This window comes from Eubalaena glacialis, chromosome 7 (genome assembly GCF_028564815.1).
Source record: "Eubalaena glacialis isolate mEubGla1 chromosome 7, mEubGla1.1.hap2.+ XY, whole genome shotgun sequence".
In the NCBI taxonomy this organism is placed as follows: Eukaryota; Metazoa; Chordata; class Mammalia; order Artiodactyla; family Balaenidae; genus Eubalaena; species Eubalaena glacialis.
The window spans coordinates 101251558-101270520 of record NC_083722.1 but is presented as its reverse complement, the minus strand read 5'-3'; the positions used below and the strand labels follow the sequence as shown (position 1 = coordinate 101270520).

At 44.4% G+C, this 18963-nt stretch overlaps 1 protein-coding gene across 1 annotated transcript in view; it reads right to left on the bottom strand.

Moving 5' to 3' along the window:
* ITPR1 (inositol 1,4,5-trisphosphate receptor type 1) overlaps window positions 1–18963 on the bottom strand; it is a 319709-nt gene that overhangs the window by 288127 nt on the left and 12619 nt on the right. Inside the window, exons 3-4 of the mRNA XM_061197169.1 lie at window positions 7071–7178; window positions 2904–2974 (exon numbers count right to left, since the gene is read on the bottom strand). Coding sequence (XP_061053152.1) covers window positions 2904–2974; window positions 7071–7162 — 163 coding nt within the window. The 5' untranslated portion in view covers window positions 7163–7178. The remainder of the gene's footprint in view (window positions 1–2903; window positions 2975–7070; window positions 7179–18963) is intronic.

The following is an 18963-nucleotide window of genomic DNA, read 5'->3' as shown; positions in this document are numbered from 1 at the left end:
GTTCACGGAGGTTAAGCCATTTGTCCAGGGTCACATAGCTAAGAATGAGTAGAACTTGGATTTGAACCCAGGAAGCCTGATACTACAGCCTATGTTATTAACCACTAGGGTAGCAGATTTCAAGAGGAGCTCACACAATTAAAAACCCCAAGTCAGAAGCCACAGGGAGTATTAGATAAATAGGCCGTTGCCTTCCATTTACTTAAGAACAGGTTATGATGGTTCTCAGTATAGGAAATAACTTGGCAAGGAAACAATGGAAGCGACAGCAAACCCAAATGACTAAATGTAGCTCTGCTGATTGCTCGGATAAAGACTCCATCATCCTACGCGGCCGCTTGCCAGCACCTCACTTTTCCATATGCGTTTGTTAAACTTTGAGGTGCAATGGCACAGCAAGGAAATGGACTAGAAATGCCTCCAAATTGCCCCACTGCCCTGTGCACCATTTCTAAACATCAAAATGACTTCAACTTCAAAATAGACTAGTATTTGGAAAGGCAGTCAGTCATCCCTTTCTAAAGAGAGATCTTTCTCTTCATTTTAGAGAAAAATGTTTCAAAGTACGCTACACCAGAATTGAAAGGCTGCTTTGGAAAATGTCGCCCGGGTTCCAAGGTGGAAGAGACCTTCCTGGCACGGCAGCGGCTGCGAAGGGAGATGGGCCCGGGCCCCTCACCTGTGTGCAGAGGGCCTCCGGCTCACCACAAGGAATTTAGGCAGCCCTGACCTACATTCACAAAGCCTGCAGCAAAGCTTGTTTTGACCAGATTTCCCACAAGTACAAAGCACCTCACAACCTAGAAACCTTTATTTTTAATTTATGGGGAAAGACAGTCAACAAATTAAGTCACTGTCACGTGACCACCTGTAGAACCAAGCCAGGCCATAAACGGAGTTTGGTTCTTTCTAAATGGCCTCTATCGGACTGTCACTTTTATCTCAAAACAATCCCTTCCAATCAGCCACCAGGTATACATCTAAGCACCAGGCACTTTTACCCTAGTGCCAGGAAAACATATATCTCTCCTGACTTCCCCTGGCTATGGTCCTGTTTATTTTAACGTTCTAAACCTGTATTCAAACAGCCACTGGTTAACTTTGTACAGTACATTAACATCTTTCTCAGCTTCCTTTCCCAACTCCCAGAGCCTGGGTGTAGAATGGGATAAGAGCTCACATTGGACCCAAGCCATAAGCTTCCCACCCCTTCACTTGGTCCCAGCTGCAAAAGCAACGTGCGGACCAGCTCCCTGCTACGTAATAAAGCTGGGAGTTTATAGCTCAGGCTCTATTAGCAGTGGTTCTTAACCTAGGCTGCACGGGAGACTCACCCCGGGAGCTTTCAAAATATCTCAAACGCCCAATTAAATGAGAATCTCTGGAAGTGGAGCTCATATGTGATATTTTTGAATGTCTGTGCAGCCCTAGTTGACAACCCCAGCTCCTACTCCATCCATCACCAGCTCTGTGACTCCAGACAAGCTACTCAACCTCTACCTTTGAGGGCTTCGATCCCCTCCCGGGGAGAACAGACCCTTCCAAGAGCTAAAAATGCTTGCAGAGCCCTTAGCACATTATCTGTCCATCACTCTTGGCTCAAGTCTATCACTCTTGGCTCTTTTAAAAGATAAATTGCAGCACATTATATAATTCAGAGTAGGGAATTAATTCTATGAGTGAGTGACTGGATTATGATCATTGAATCAAATCTTTCTGCTGCATTCAGGATTCTGTTTTGGAAGATGACATGGAACAGGGACTGAGAAGAAAAAGGCAACAGAGGCAACAGGAACCTCAGGTTCCTGTCACATCAGGCTTACGCCAACAATTTTTTTTTAAACAGTCTCCCACCAGCACCCCCCAGGTGAAAACATTCTGCTGGCAGACTCATGCCAACTGGATGCAGCTCAACACTGAACGTCTTCCAAATGGCTTCTCTCCATCTGAACGTCTGCCTCCTATTTTATTCTAATTTCTTTAGCTTTTATCCAAAAAACTCAAACAGTTTCTAAATCACCTAACAATAAGAACTTATAACTCAAAGGATACAATCTGCAAACAGCAAGGTTTAAACTCTTTGGGACTGAAGCCATCAGTCAAATACCTAACCCAGTGGGTTCTCAGCCCTGGCTGCATATAAAAATCACATGGGAAGCCTTAAAAATGCCAGTGCCTAGGCCGCAACCTTGAGAGATTCTTTAATTGGTCTGGAGTGGGGTCCTGGGCAGCCATTTAATTTAAAATCTCTCCCAGATAATTCTACTACACAGCCAGAGCTGAGAACCACTAACCACAGCAACAGCAAAAAATAAAAACAAAATGTTTCTCACTTTAAGATAACAACTATATTTTAAACACCTCCTGGAATAATAAACTAATCTACCTTCCAAGGAAGGCATCAAACGCCAAGAGGCCTACAAAGAAAGCCAACACTGCTAGGCTACCAGCAGGAAAGCTGTCCCACCTATGCCTTTTAACTCAAAAAGTAAGTAATAATCAAGAACTTCTCACTCCAAGGCGAGGTATCTAAGGATATCAAAGCCCCCAAAGGGACAGCAAGATCTGCTGAAATAACACTTGTTCCTTGTGACTCAATCCATAAATCCTGTTTGTTTGGACATATCTGCACAAGTGTAAGGCTTTAAACTGAATTAGCACTTACCAACGTGTATTCAAGAGACAAATGAAGGCCCTAATACAAGCCATCCCAATCTTGACACTGAACTTATTTATGCATTTTCAAGAGGTCAGGAAGCTTGAAATTGGTATCATACTTTTAAAAAATATATAAGCAAATAAACCTATGACTGCTTTAAAAAAACTAAATCCACACAGAGCAACACACTTCATGAATTTTCAAATGAGGCAAGGGACCCGCTCTGGGAAGGTCACCAACTTACCTCTGAATTTCTTGGGTGGATTGTTAAGGTCCCCAGCTTCTGGCTGTACAACACAACGATCATCAACCAGGCTGCAAAGAAAATAAAGATAAATGTTGTACCAAGCTGAGTCTAAGAAAATAAAACCCTAAGCACTATGCAAAAATCAAATACTCAGGGCTATTCCTGCACAAAACTTAGGCTGCTCTATTCTCCTGCCAGGGAGCCGTTGACACTAGAGGTTTCCTATGTAGGGAGTTAAACCTCATCCAAACGCCCAAGACTCTGCTTCTGCAAAGGACACATTCAGCTACTGTTTTCTGTGGCTCTTTTCTCTTACCCGCAGCCATGAGAGATCTGAGCACAGCACGTACTAATGCTCAAGTCGGGGGCATAGCAAGGGGTCCGTGCACTCAACCAACGGTAGCTGAGGGGCCCACCCCATGCCAGGCACTGAGCTAGGCCCTGGGATGTGAGGATGAGTAGGAGCCAGGCCCCTGCCCTTAGGGAGCTCAAGGCTAGTTCGGGCAGGAGCCACAAAGACAAACTGATAACAAGAATATAAACCAAAGGCTGTAAGGGAAGAGAACAAAATACAGCCAGAAACTAACGGTGCCTGAGGCCATCTGAAAAGCTGCTGGTGGAAGAGGGAAAACTGGAGCTATTGGAAACTGAAATCAAGGTGGGGGATGAAGAAGACGGGAGCGTTTTCAGGGGGAGGGAACCCCACATACAAAAGCATCGAAGTAAGAAAGGACTTTGGAGCTTCAAAAGCAACTAGTGCAAAAATTACACATAAATAACCAGCCCCAAATTATATATAAAGACCCCATGTTTAAAGTCCCAACTGACCAATCTGACTTGTACAATGCTTTTAGAAGAACCGATTTTAAAACAATATTTTTGTTTGAACAGATGAGGAAATTGAAGCTCTGAGGAGTTTAAATGACTTTTCCAAGTTCCTAAAAGTGGTATTGGAAAGACTGGCTCATTTTCCAAGTGACCACAGAATTTGCTCCCAGTTGATACGGTTTTCCAGGGTTTCTCCCATTAATCTGTGTCTTACCCCAAAGGCAAGGTACCATTAAACACCCGGCCTTAACTCTTACTGCTCCTTCCTCCAAAATTCCCCGACAACTCCTAAAGTCCTGCACGTCTTTCAAGACCCTGATTCAGAGCCCCCATCTTCTCCATGAAGGCCCTCAAGCCTCTCCTGCCCCAGGCCCTCTCTGCCTCTCCTCTGTCCCCCCAATATCACTGGGCTGAAACACACACGGTGCACTAGGCTATGAACTCCACGAGGGCAGAGAGCTGCCGGCTTGGTGGCCCGGAAGGTGCCCAGGGCCAGCACACTTCCTGCCCAGGCTGGGTGCTCAGTATCTATTTGGTGGATGACTCAAAAGTGTCCCACCAGCAATTTGCCTCCTTCAGCTCCAAGACACAAGAGCTCGCTGCATCAACAAGAGGGACAGTGTGGTCACAGCCTGAACTATAATGCAAAAATCAAGAGCAGAAAGTCAAGAATCAATGAGCCTCTGTGAGTATAAATAAGGTAATGCCACCAGATCAAATATAATATGTGTATGCAGGGGGCGGGGGGAAGGCCTTGGAATCCAATGCAGGACTGGGTTAATTTATCATCAAGCTCTCAAACAAGGAGGAAGAGGTAGGAGAAAGGGCCCCAGCCTAGGCTGGAAGAAAATGAATTGCAGATGGCACTCGGCCACCTACTAGCAGCACGACGCTAACTCCATCACTTCACTCCTCCTGGTCTCAGTTTCTTCATCTGTAAAATCGAAAAGTAGGTCTCAAGGATTCTCAAGGACGGAGATGTTCATAAGACTTTTTGTTTCTTAAATATATTGATACCAGTGTGCCCATCCTCCCCAGGCCTACTAAAGCCATGTTCCAGGATGGGACCCAAGAACCTTTATTTTTAACAAGTTCCGCAGGTGATTCAGAAGCACTTCTCTGACACTGCATGTCATACGCTTGGGCTCTCCAAGGTCCTAGTTGAGTTCTAAAGTTCAGTGAGTCAATAAAGCCAAGCCATTTGGAGGTAACCACCATCTATGTAAGTGGAACTGGGCAACATAAATGGAGCTGGAGGCTGATTCCACAAAAACTGGCAGTCACTCATCATCATCCATGACTGGTGCTCCATAAATGTAAGAAATATGAGAAGGAAAAAGGTCACACTTTATTTTCCAAATCCATTTTTATGCCAATTATCCTCAAATATGTGCAGGGAACCAAGGGAATAAAATATTCATCTAAAGGAAGGACTAGGGCCCAAAATTCAAAAAAGAGCCATCCTCATGTTAAAGGGGGAGACCTTATCATTAATTTGTTCATAATACTTGAGGAAAACTCTTAGAAAGCTCTGTACTTCACAGGAAATCTAAGAACAGATGCTCTGGAAGAAAAGGAGGTACTAACATTTTAGGGGCTGGCACAGTAGACTGAGCAAGTGACAGGAAGCGTGCCAGGGTGACTGGAAGGGCAGTGGCACCGTTAAAAGAAATTGGGGCCAAAGAGGAGGGATGGGGCATATAGTGGGATTGAGGTTTAACAAGGCATCCAGGTAAGAGCTCTGGGCAGACAGTGAGGAGGGTGGTGAGCAAATTCAGCCAGAGAGGGGTGGTCAGCAAAGCCAGGAAGGAAAAGTCTGCCCTGTCAAGGGCAACCGTTAGGAGTGCTGGTCTTAGAGTCCTGAGTCTTCGCAACTGTGAAACCCCGGGGCAGGTGACTTCCCCTCTCTGATGCTCAGAGGTTTTGCCCCCATAAATAGCAATCATGATAGTGCTCACTGTAAAAAGCCATTTGGGGATTAAAGGGATGGTGTATGTACGCAGCACAGAGCTGTAAACACCCACAGGATTCGTGTAAGTAGTTACCACTCCTACTTATTATTGGTGCTGTTATGGCTGAAAAGTAAGAAGAGGACTCAAGATTCAATCACGGATGGAAAAAGCAAGGAGTCAGCCAAGAAAAAAAAAAAGGACAACAGAGAGGCAAAGCAGCAGGACTCTTTGCCAAAAGCCACAGAAGGTAAAATGTGAAGGGTGGGTCTTTAGAGAAGTTAAAAAAAAAGGTAAGGATTGAGAAAAAAAAAAAAAAAATCACTTGATTTGGTGATCTGGCAGTCGCGGATGACTTGTTTTTATCGGATGACTTTTGAAAATAAAATCTTTATTCAGAGAGGTCCAGTTGAGCTATAGAATTCTTTACCTGAAATAACTTGCTCTTTGAGGCTGGAGTAATTGCATGACAGCCCGAGAGTACTCACTTTGCACAAACACCAGAGAACGAGCATACTTTAAGAAGTACGATTAAAATGAAGGTTCTGGCTGCTGTAAGAATGAGGTTCTTGGAGAAGCTGTTGCCTTCCTTCGCCCCATCTATGTGAGATCAGCTCTTGCCAAATACAACAATGCCACCCACCACTCCTTTCCAGCAAAGACATTATAGACCATTTGTGACTCTTCTGCAGTTAACCATCTTCACTCCCCATTCTGCTTGTGTCTGCCTTTGGGGCTAATTCACCTCTCATTTCCTCTTCTAGACAATAGGAGTAGGGAAAGAAGGGAGAAGAGAATCAAATGAGTACATTAGGGAATGTATTTATACCCTTAAGAGTTGGGGGAAAAAAAAAAAACTGAAGAAAGCACAAAACACCAAAAATCTGATTTAAAGAACTTTGTGCAATTTGTAACTTTCAGATGCACACAGCAACTTGAAGTAGGAAAAGTTCTGCTTCGAAGAAGAGAGATAAGCATCTGAGAAGTTCTGGTCTTTGCTTGTACGACAAATAAGTCACCATTTAAAAATAACAGCTTTTACGAAGCTAAAGCACATCCTTGGGGTCTGTAAATATTAATCTTAAAATTCATCCCATATACTTAACACTTTCCCCCTGACATATGAAAAAAGAGGAAATTATAATAAATTCTGAATTAACAGAGTCCTAACTAATGAGATTTCACTCTTGCAGAACTGACAGGAAAACAGTATTTTTGTGTAAGATGTTAAACTTGGTTAACGTGAGATTTGATATTCATGATTCCAACCACTGCTGGAAAAGCCAGTAAAATGGAAACATTCTTGTCCTAGAAAAATCACAGTTTTTAAGCTGATGTTATGATGTCTTAAACAAATCCTGCCACACAAGGAACCAGGTGCGCTTACCCCAAGGTGCTAATAAATCCATTTGTCGATCCCTCGGCGTACAGAGAACAAATGTCTCCGATATGAAGGAAACTAGACATCTTGTCAGACATGGCTTTCTTGAGAATCCTAGACAAAGTAAAATATGCAACATTATTAGAAGGAAAGAAATGCTCGGGGGGGAGGAAAAAGCCACTGAAAATTGGCTTCGCTCAATTTTCCAAAGCGTCCTACTTAAAAGTCAAATTTAAATGGGAGTGTGACAGGCAGGCAATTCCCTGAGCCAAGCAGGACATCTGTAACCACATTTTCCCCACATATTCTTTAATTTCAGGATATTCCAACCACAATAATGCTTGTTTCTAACAAAACCATGCCTGAATCCAATTCTCCAAGTTGAAGACCCTCGATAATAAATAGTGAATATGAAGACAGCAGGGAAGTCAGCCAAGAACTCTGCAGTGATGAGGAGCTGGAAAGTCTGACTTATGAAACATTAACGTATTCAATCTGCCTCAGGGAATGTTCAGTCAGAAGGAAACACCTGGTATAAAACTTGGGTCCGGCAGTGCCTGGGCTGAGGTGCCAAAGCACCAAAATGAAATTAATAAGAGGAAACCTAGTAATAAATACCACAAAGCTCTGGCAGCCTTTTAAGAATTCAACAACCTACACACTTCACCCAGATGCTATTCCAGTGTCTTTCCTTCTCATCCTTCACCAAGAAACACTTGCAGAGGGAGAAAGAATCTTAGCACCTGGTCCAAACCCTTCCCGACGCAATTAAGAAGAGTAAGGTTGCGGTCGCTTAAGAACCTTGGTCAGGAACGCACACGGCTAGTTAGGGGCAGTCCTAGAAAATGCTCTTAAATTCAGGAAATCTCTACACAGCCTAGTAGACACACACACACACAAATATCGATGAAAATATTGACATGACTCATAGAAACAGCTTTCATCAGGGCCATAAATATTGAGGAGTGGGAGCCAATTGTAAAAAACTAAACTGACATTTAAGAAACAATCTCAGTTTTGTGGGAAGAGCGTGTGCTGGTGTGGACTGCAGTAACTCCCCATCATTTCCTCAGGCACCTGGTGTGTAGACGTTCAGGGTCACCTAGGTCTTCCCCAGACCTCTCCTCCAAACCCAGACCCCCTTAAACATCTTTGCCCATCTCTTTACTCAAGATTCCTTGCCAGAAAGCATTCCTCCCGCAAAGCCACAAGAGTTGTAAGGGCGTGGAAAAGCATACTCTCCTGAAATTGCTTTCTGGGTGCCAAGTTTTCTTTTCGGAAGAAGTATGCAGCAATGATTAGCAGGAAACCTCAGGAAGCATTTCTCCTACCTTAGCAGGAGCGGCAGGTAAGAAAACAAACCATTAAAGAACCTCAGTTCACTGCTTGTGAGAAACAGCCAGGAAAAACTAATTTATCCCCCCGACAACCAAGATGTTACAAGAGAGATAAAGAGCACTGCCTTGAACTTATGTATAAAGAGAGACAGCAGCTGAGAACACAAACTCTCCAACAGAAGAGCCAGCATCTCTGGACCTTGGGGAAAGACAGACAACAGGCAGAGGGACAGTTTGCCAAGTCCCACTCTCCAGAATCGAGTCTATCATCCTGTCATTTCTTCCTAACTGGATATTTTATACCTAAAGGCAAACCGATGTTTTAAACAACATCCCCAAAAGCTGCACAAATGAAAACCACTAAGGGGCATTAATATTTCCCTTATGTGCTTATATACAAAAGTTTTATCATAAAGGGTCAGGAAGTCAGTGTACTTCTGGAACTGATTACTGGGAAACAAGTTCTGTTTGAATTTTGAGTCAGACCAAATTTGTGTCTGCACACTTCGACCTCCCAGAAGGACACTGGGAAGTTGCTGAATGCAGGAGAGCAGGTACGTGCTCAGGCAAGAGGGCAAGGGGCCTTGTCTACTGTGACTGACTCTCCTCTCGGGCTTGGCCTTTGAATGAGTATTTGGCCCCAGTGGAGACCAGGCCAGGAAATAGGAGCATGACTGTTATTCACTGAACTTTCAGCACCACCTGGTCACCTTACTAAAAGTTTCAGGCCCTTAATGGGAAGAAGTGGACACAATTCAGTGTTCTGGAATGACAAAGCATGACATACTCAACGTTGCCTGCAGTTGATAATTGCAGATGTCTGGACCACGCTCGTGCAGCAAGGTTCTGCATTACGACCATTTCCAATAATAATGGTTAGCATTTGGCAAGCATTATCATGCCCACCATTGTGCTGAGAGCTTTACAAATGTTCTCAAATCCTCAGGACCACAGCATGAGGCAGGCACTACCATTATTCCCATTTTGCTGTTGGGAAACTGAGCTACAAAGAGGTTAAGATGGCCAAGCCACATATAATTAACCAGCAGGAAGGCCAGGGTTATAACCCTGGTCTACATGACTGGTAAACACAACTGTTCAATGGTGATACCTGGAACATGGATTAAAATGTTAACCATTCTTATTCTTTGGGTGACAAGACTATGGAGAACTGATTTTCTTTTATATGCACAATTCTGTTTGCTAATTTTTCTACTTTGGTATTTCCTAATTTTTCTACCATCGCCACATAATATTTTGATAGGGAAAAATTTTAAGTATCTTCTTCCTCATCAACATGCTTATTAAGTAGATAGTCGAACAAATAAACTTTAGGCATACTTTACATTTCCCCCAGAAAACGCAGGCCAATACATCCACCACAGTTAATGATCCTCTACTGAGCCATCTGCCAGGGGTCCCAATTTTAAAAAGGCGGGGGGGAGGAGGCGGGGGCAGGGACAGATTCTTCCCCAGGGTCTCAAACAATAAGTACCCTCACAAAGGACCAGGCAGAGCCTCCCTGGTCTGGCTGGAAATCTTTGGAGGTTTCCCGTCACCTACCATTAGTCAAGTGGAGGAAGAGGAGAAGGGTGAGGGAGGGGGATGAAAGGGAGGAGGGTGGGGAGGAGGGGAGGGGGAGGAGGGGGAGGAGGGGGAGGAGGGGAGGAGGGGGAGGAGGGGGAGGAGGGGGAGGAGGGGGAGGAGGGGGAGGAGGGGGAGGAGAGGTTCTGGTGCAATCATCAGTGATGTCCTGGAAGTAAAAACAAAGGCCACGATAGTCAACAGAACAGGCCCCTGGGGCCTGGAGGGGAGGAGGTGGAAAGTCAGCCTGTGCCATGGGCCTGGGAGCAATCTTATGGAAGACTTCCTGTTGTTCAGAAGCAGGGTGGGAGAGTCTGCCTCTTTATCTGATCCTGGACCACTTGTGCCTGCAAACTTCTCACAGCTGTACCCAGGGCTCCTGCGTCACTCACACAGTGGCTGGGGATCACCTAAGGAAAAAACAGAGCCAGGGCCAACCTGCAGTTGAGCTGCATGACGCTGGTATATCAAATACTATATGGACACCCAGGGCTCTTTGCTAACAAACTCTGAATTGGTCACCAGACATCTATGAGAACAAGCCCAGGTGGTCAGCTCCAGAGCTCCAACCGTCTCTTGGTCCACTAACTATTCTTTTTAGTCCACCACTGTCATCCAGGCCACTTAAACCTCTCTGCTTTCCTTTCCCCATCTGTAAAATGGGGATAATACGTACTTCAAGGAGTTGGGGAATAGATGAAATGGTACATGAAAAGTGCCTAGTACAGGGGCTGGCAGACTTTCACTGCTCAATGCTAGCTATTTTTCATTATTTTTTTAATGAGGTGAGGTGGAATTCTGGATGATTCTTGGGCTTCAAAATTATGAATCACTATATTGTATAACTGAAACTTATATAATATTATAAATTTACTATACCTCAATTTAAAAAATAAAAAGAATTCTTTATATTAAACTTTCTCTGTTCATTGTAAGATAAATAAGTTCTGGGCATACAATGTATAACATGACAACTATAGTTAACAATAGTGTATTGTATATTTGAAAGTTGCTAAGAGAATAGATCTTAAAAGTTCTTATCACAAGGAAACAATTTTTTAACTATGTATGGAGATAGATATTTACTAAACTTATTGTGGTAATCATTTTGCAATATATACATATATCAAATCATTATGTTGTACACCTTAAACTTATACAATATTATGTGTCAAGTATCTCAATAAAACTGGAAAACTAATAAATTTTTTAAAAGTTTAAACTCAGCAAAGGAAAGGATCCCCTGCATAAAAAGTCAGCTGGGTATCCTAACAAATGAACTCCTGTATGACCCATGATGATACATTTCACTTTAGGGAAGATAATTATCCTCCCTAATTCACCCCTTGAGAAAAAGCTGAACAATGCAGAATTATACTCAACTCCCAACCACAGAGCATTCTGGCCTTTCCAAGTATACAGAATCATAGAATAAATGGCGGACGCAACCCTGCAAAGCCTGTAATTCCATGTCTTGCCCAAAAACAGAACTCCCCCCGTCCCACCCCACCCCCCATCTCGCCTAGGTATAGTCTTCGCTTCTGCTTGAACACCTGGCAATGAGGTCTACCCTAGGTTCAAACAGCCTAGTCAGAAGACACTCCTGCCCTCGTCCCTCCCGACACAAGGACAAACGCCTCCCAGAATTTTTGCTACTGATCTGTCTTCCGATGCTCAAAGACCTCTGAATATGTGAATGCTCTCTACCTGATTTCTCCTTAAGACATGGCTTCTGATTGCAAAGCATCAGCACCCTCCCCTGTTCCTGACAGCACCTGGCCTCAAGAGCCAGGGTTCCAACCCCAGCTCTGCCACCTCATCACTGCACGGCTTCAGGCCAGATCCATAATTTCCCTAAGCCTCGCTTTTCCCATCTATAAAAGGGGGATAATAAGAGTACCTCCCTCAGCAGGTGGTCAGGGGCTCAATACGATCGTGTTTATAAAGCACCCACCAAAGTACTCGGCAGGAAGTAAATCATGCTATCTACGGAAGCCATTTCTAGACCACCTCCACCTCCCACCACTGCTCTAACCAGCTGATGCACCTCCTAAAACAGGATTCTCCCAGGGAGGCTCGACCAGGGTGGAGAAAGGTGGATTACTACTGCCTCTGTGACGTCCTCAGGCAGATGGAGCTGTGGTGGCTTTGCTGAGCCTCACATCACCCACTGGCCCAGCTTCAATTCACTGTCCTCTGAAACTGCTCCCTGAGCAAAGTGTAAAGAAAAGGGATGTCGGATTCTATTTGTAAGCAAAGTGGGAATAAAAATGTGCCAATTCAATACTCAAAAGCATTGAATTGTATCCTTTTTTTTTTTTTGGCCGTGCCACGTGGCATGTGGCATCTTAGTTCGCAGACCAGGGATCGAACCCGTGCCCCCTGCAGTGGAAGCACGGAGTCTTAACCACTGGACCGCCAGGGAAGTCCTATTGAATTGTATACTTTAAAAGGGTTATCATTTTTTGTATGTGAATCATATTTCAATTAAAAAAAATCAATGTGAGTTCACAGAAAAGCAGACATACCAAGCTTTCCACAAATATAAAGAATACTGTAAAGCCTGGGGAAAAGAATGCACCAATTCAGAGATCTCCTTGGAGAAGAGAAACCAGAGGTGGTGGTCTTCCAAATCCATGGTCACAGAATCTGTTGCTCTTTGCCTTTTCTATCCCTCCCTGGTCATCTTGCCCACTCTGCTGGCTCCAGTGGTTTCTATATGATGAGGATTCCCAAATCTGTCTCATGGCCAAGAGCTACTGGGATTCAGCTCCTAAATGCCCACAGCATCTCAATGTACCAAGAAGAACTCACCTGTCTGGCCAACCCTCTTCTCCTCCTCCATACTCACATCATCTACATCCACAGAGTCTGGCGGCATCTCCCGTCTCCCCTCTCTCCTTTTCCCTGTCACAGGGCCTTTGCCCATGCTGTTCCCTTGGGCCTCGAACACACCCATCCCTATCTCACCCTTTGCCCTACTTAAAGCCCAGATCTGTTTGGGATCTGTTTTGCATGCCCACTGCATTCCCATCACCAGTGCCTACCACATGGTAGGTGCTTAGTAAATATGTCAAATATATGAATGAAGACGTTTAATGGGCATCAAATCTTACTGATTTTAAGCTTTATTTCTTGACTCCCCCAATTCTTTTAAACTCCTCTTCCCCCACCCAATCGCAGCCATTACCATTTCTCAAGTGGGCTCCATAAACCCTTCCTATTTATCTCTCTGAATCTGTCTTTCTCCCTGCATCTATTCTACACGCACAGCCAGTATGACCTTTAAGAAGCATAAACCAGACCATGTCATTCCTCTACTTAAAACCTTCCCAAATCTCTTCAGGGCTCTCCATAATCTGGTCCCTGTCTACCTGTCCTTCCTCGTCTCTCTGTACTCTCCCCACTGCTTTTACACTCCAGCCATGATGAACTCTTCCAGATCCCCCAACATGCTGTACGCCTCCCTGTTCCCCAGGCCTTGGCATATGCTGTTCCTGCTGCCTGACACTCCTCCCCTCCCCACCACCCCCTGCAGCTAACTCCCAGTCACCTTTACAGTCCCAGTTTGATGTCACTGCCTCTGGGAGGCCCTCTCGGACTCCCCAAATCTGGGTTACATGTTGGCAATACACTTCTCTATACAGCACCCCAATGACCCCATCTGGGCCCACTACCACTGTCCTAAAATCACCTGTTCACTTGGTTGCTTGTTTACCTGTCTTCACCATTAGACTGTGAGTCCATGAGGGTAAGAGCAGCAGAATTATTCTCCCCCATCGCCTCCCGGACCCTAGTACAGTGCCTGGGACACGGCAAGCAGTCGAACTTGGGTTCAACGTACTACAGTATCAACTTGTCTGCTGCCTAAAAGAAACTACACTGTTTTTTAGGGGATTGTTTTCCTAAAGCTAATTAAAGCCAAGTTTATACTGTTGGATCAAGAATGGAGAATAGAGGCCTGCTGGCCCTTTTCAACAGATTTCTATGAGAAATCTGGGGAGCCAGAAACAAACTATCTAACTTCCATCCCTGAAAAGAAGTACCCCTCTCCCACTGACCATCCCTCAATATGTGCAGAAAGGCTAGAAACATTGACTCAGAACACCTGGATTCAAATCCCAGCATCATCAGTTACCTGCTGTGTGTTCTTAAGCAATTTACCTAACTTCTGAATTTCAACTCCCTTGTGCATATAAAAAAAAAAAAGGTAGGGTGGACACCCTTCCTATGTCTCAGGGTCATCATGAGGTGGGCAAACCAGATAATCCACACAAAGTGCTCAGCCCAATACCTGGCCCTTACTAAGGGCTCACTTTTTTATTTTCAAGTGAGACTGAAATGAAGACGTTCCCTTTTCTTCCTTCAAAGTCTTCACTCACAGAAGTGAAGTCCATAACTTGTGATTCTTCTATTGGATAGATCCTTCTTACTTTGTCAGCACTGCTGGAAACACACTCAAATAAACAAAGGTCCCAGAAATGTTTCAGTCCTCTGCAGGCCCGTTAAGTGGCCGACAGTAGGACAAGTCATCCAAGGTACTGCTTCTCAGCCCCCAGATTCAAAACACCCAAGACAGCCAGACTTCATCTCCACTTTCCCTTCTTCTAACATCAAACCAGGCCCCTGCTGGAAGGCGGGGGTGGAGGGTGGAAACCTCTTCAAAGGAATGATAATTCAATATTTAGAACCTCTTCTACTTTTGGTGTTAAGACAGGCTAAAGCACAGCCTCGTCGAAAAAGAAGTATGTTCATTTCATTTTAAACAGCTCAAGATAGGAAAGAAATCCAAATTTTTTTTTTTTTTTTTTTTGCTAAAAGCTTTGTGGCAGAACCTCACTGATTGTCATTTTTCCCATCTATTTCTCCTGCACACACTTAACTAATTGCATTATACTCGTTTTTCTAAAAAAAAAAAACTCAACTTTCGCCCACACACAATTCAGAATTTAAAAGTTAGCAACTCCTGAAATGAGACCAAGTTAGAACACTTTCATTAACCAAGAAGTTAACTAAGGTATCACTTAATCCTCAAGGGTGGACGAACAAGGGAGGAAATCAGAATCATTACTTTATGGCAGTGAATAGACCCCAAAACCACAGACTCACACATTTTTATTAACATGTAGAAGCAAGCCTCTTGTATTTCATTAAGATGAAGCCACCTGGCCCTTAGGGCTGAACAGTCTGACTTTCAGTAATCAGGGGACAAAAAGAAACCCACTGACACTGCCCTTAAATTCGGCCCTTCCAAGCCCTGGTGTCAGGCACTGAAGACCCCCGTCATGCCTGCCCCTGGTGCATCACCCACTTCCTGATGACCAACTGCCCCATGTGTTTTCCCGCCCACTTACCTTAACTTTGACAATCGTATACATCACCCAAGACACATGCAAAATACTCCCCAGAGACCTGGATTTGCACTCATTTACCCTTCTTAAACAGTTAAACTGACTAACATGGAATACCTCATCTACTTTTCTTTTTGGCCATGCCGTGAGGCATGTGGGATCTTAGTTCCCCAACCAGGGATCGAACCCATGCCCCCTGCAGTGGAAGTGCAGAGTCCTAACCACTGGACCGCCAGGGATTTCCCTCATCTACTTCTAATAGCTTCCACGTTGATGCTTTTAACACCAGTTGTGACAGAACCCGAGGAAAATAATGCTTCGAGACAATCTAATTTCTATCACAGGGCACAACTTCATCTGAGGCCAACAGCCGCAAGAACCACCAAGTAAGGGGTTGTAGAGTAACAGCCATTAAGGAAGTTGCATTTGAAGCGACTGTTTTCAGACATGGAGAGGAGAGGAACCTGCGCTTTAGCATTTTTTAATGACCCCTCCCACTGCGGAACTTCTGGACTGGTTGGTGTAATCTTGCTCATCTGAAAAAGATGAACACAAGTACCATTGGCTTCCAAGTTCTCAGTGTTCCTTTGCAATGCACGAGGAGCTTTAGCTGGGAAGCAATTTTGTTCTGCAATAACAGCTTAAACGCATTCCCATGCATATATTTCCGAACAGAAAGCTTCCTCTCCCAAATGTTCCGTGCCACCATCCAAGCTTCCAAATTACCTACCTATCCTATAAGCCAGTGGCTCTTAATGGTACCCCTGGGACCCCTGAGAGCTCCCAAGACCCTTTTGGAGAATCTTCAAAGTCAAAACTATTTTCATAAGAACACCAAGGTGTCATTTGCCTTTTCACTCAGTCTGTCATACGTGTACAGTGGAATTTTCCAGAGGCTGCAAGACATGTGATGTCACAAGAGACTGGAGGCAGAGGCAGGTATGTGAGTCCAGTTATCTTCTATTAAGCCAGATCTAAAAGCAGTTTTCAAAAATGTAAAACAATGCCACTCTTCTCACTGAATTTTTTTTGTTTTGGAAAACATAGTTCTTGTCCATTAAAAATATACGTTAGGGGCTTCCCTGGTGGCGCAGTGGTTGAGAATCTGCCTGCTAATGCAGGGGACACGGGTTCGAGCCCTGGTCTGGGAAGATCCCACATGCCGCGGAGCAACTGGGCCCTTGAGCCCCAACTACTGAGCCTGCGCGTCTGGAGCCTGTGCTCCGCAGCGAGAGAGGCCGCGACAGTGAGAGGCCCGCGCACCGCGATGAAGAGTGGCCCCCGCTCGCTGCAACTAGAGAAAAGCCCTCGCACAGAAACGAAGACCCAACACAGCCAAAAATAAAAATAAATAAATAAATAAATAAAGATTACTATAAGAACAGATGTCTCAAGTTAAAAATATATATATATGTTACTGTGTTAATATGCAACAGGTCTATTTCTTATATTTTCTGTGTTAATTTTCTCAGGGTTCATTTTGAATATTATAAATACAGATTGGTATAACTCATGTCAACAGAAGTTCTTTGAGGTCCTCAGTAATTTTTTAAGCATGTAAAGAGCTCTTGAGGCCCAATAGTTTGAAAAAAAATGCTGCTACAAATCTTCTTTAAGATTTGCTCTGGCACTGGCTAGTTGTGCACTTAGGACTCACATCATACAAATATAAAAAACTGAATAGAATAGGATTAAAATGCAAACCATACAACTTAATAGCCAGGGCTTTAGAGAGGACCCCTTGATTCGAAACTTACATCCTTTTTATTTGACACATTGAGTACCTACTATATATTACTCCTACTCCAGGTGCTGAGGATGTAGGTCAAATAAGACAGTCATGGTCCCTGCTCTCATGATACAAATATTCTAGTGAAGACAGTAAAGAGACAAATAAAAAAGATAAAACAATCAAGTCAGACAATGATAAGTACTATGCAGAGAATTAAAACTGTCACCCAATCATATCAGTTATGGCTGGTCAGAGAACAAGTTGAGACATGTAAATAAGACCTGAAAGTCAAGACAGAGGCAGTCATGCAAAAAAAATCAGGCGGAAGGGCATTTCAGGCAGAGCAAACAGCTAGTACAAAGGCCCTACAGCAGAAAAGGGCTTGGCAAGTTCAAGAAACAGAAAACCAGCGCAAAGTCGGGAGAATTAATGGGGAAAGGAGGAAAGCCCTGGGCAAGGTCAGAGAAAAGAGAAGCCTGTATCAGTGGGACTTCACAAGGGTAAAATGCGTGGCTTTTATTATAACTGTGATGGGAAGCTCGGAACCTTGACCAAGTCACTTACTCTTTCTGGGCCTCAAATTACTCATCTGCAGAATGGGGATCCTGAGGGTTTACCTCATAAAGTTGTGTTGAGGATTAAACACAAAGAAAGGAAATAATGGACTTAGCACACAGGAGGCAAGACATAGGAAACATTCCTGTGTGCTATTATTCTACCTTCTGATCTGCTCTCTCTTCTACTCTCATAAGCTACTCGTATTGAGGGCTTATGGGCTTATGATCAGTCTATCAACCAGCGAGTCCAAATGAATGCAGACAAGGGACACATTGTGACATGCATTTATCTGAACATGCCAACACCAACTCCTACAGAATGTTCTCCCCAAGTAAGACCCAAACCACCCAAGCATCGCCAAGTGAAGAATGGATGACTGCATGACACCTACGGAGCCCCAAGTTTTGCTACTTGGCCTGAGAGCACCATACGCTTGGAAATTCATTCTTCTGCTGAAAAACGCAGCCAATGGAAATCCATCAGCTTTTCCTGCTCCTTCCTGGCACATCCACATCACCTCCAGCCCCTAAACAACAAAGGGCTTTTGCCACAGTCTTTTAGCGCTGGTTTTATTGCTGCTCGCTTTAAAAATGACTGTTTAAAAAGAATGAAATCATAAAGCATCCTTTGGGCTTCCCTGGTGGCGCAGGGGTTGAGAATCTGTCTGCTAATGCAGGGGACACGGGTTCGAGCCCTGGTCTGGGAAGATCCCACATGCCGCGGAGCAACTAGGCCCGTGAGCCACAACAACTGAGCCTGCGCGTCTGGAGCCTGTGCTCCGCAACAAGACAGAGGCCACGATAGTGAGAGGCCCGCGCACCGCGATGAAGAGTAGCCCCCGCTCGCCGCAACTAGAGGAAGCCCTCGCACAGAAATGAAGACCCAACACAGCCAATACATAAATAAATAAATAAATAAATAATTTTAAAAATAATAATAATAAAAAAAAAATAAAGCGTCCTTTAAAGTTAGGCTGCAAAGAAGAGGGCTTATGCACAGAGACTTAAAAGCGCCTGGAGATCCAAGAGGCCACAGGCACTCAGAAACACGGGTGGACCACAGCCGCCACCAACACAAAATGGCACCACTTCACTTTTAGCTCAAGCAGCCCCCGGTGGGCAAAGCCAGGCAAACCACGAGGCCTTTTAGAGGGAAAACAAGAGTATGCCCAGAAAAAGGAAGAGCTGCCAGCATTTGATCAATCTCCTGGCTGGAGGCCAAGGACACTCCCTCCAGAGAAGCACAAGCCTCAGGAAGACGCCCTAGCCCAGGCACATATATGGTAACACGGCTGTAAATACGGGGGAGAGAAAACCCATCCTTTTCATGGTTGACTC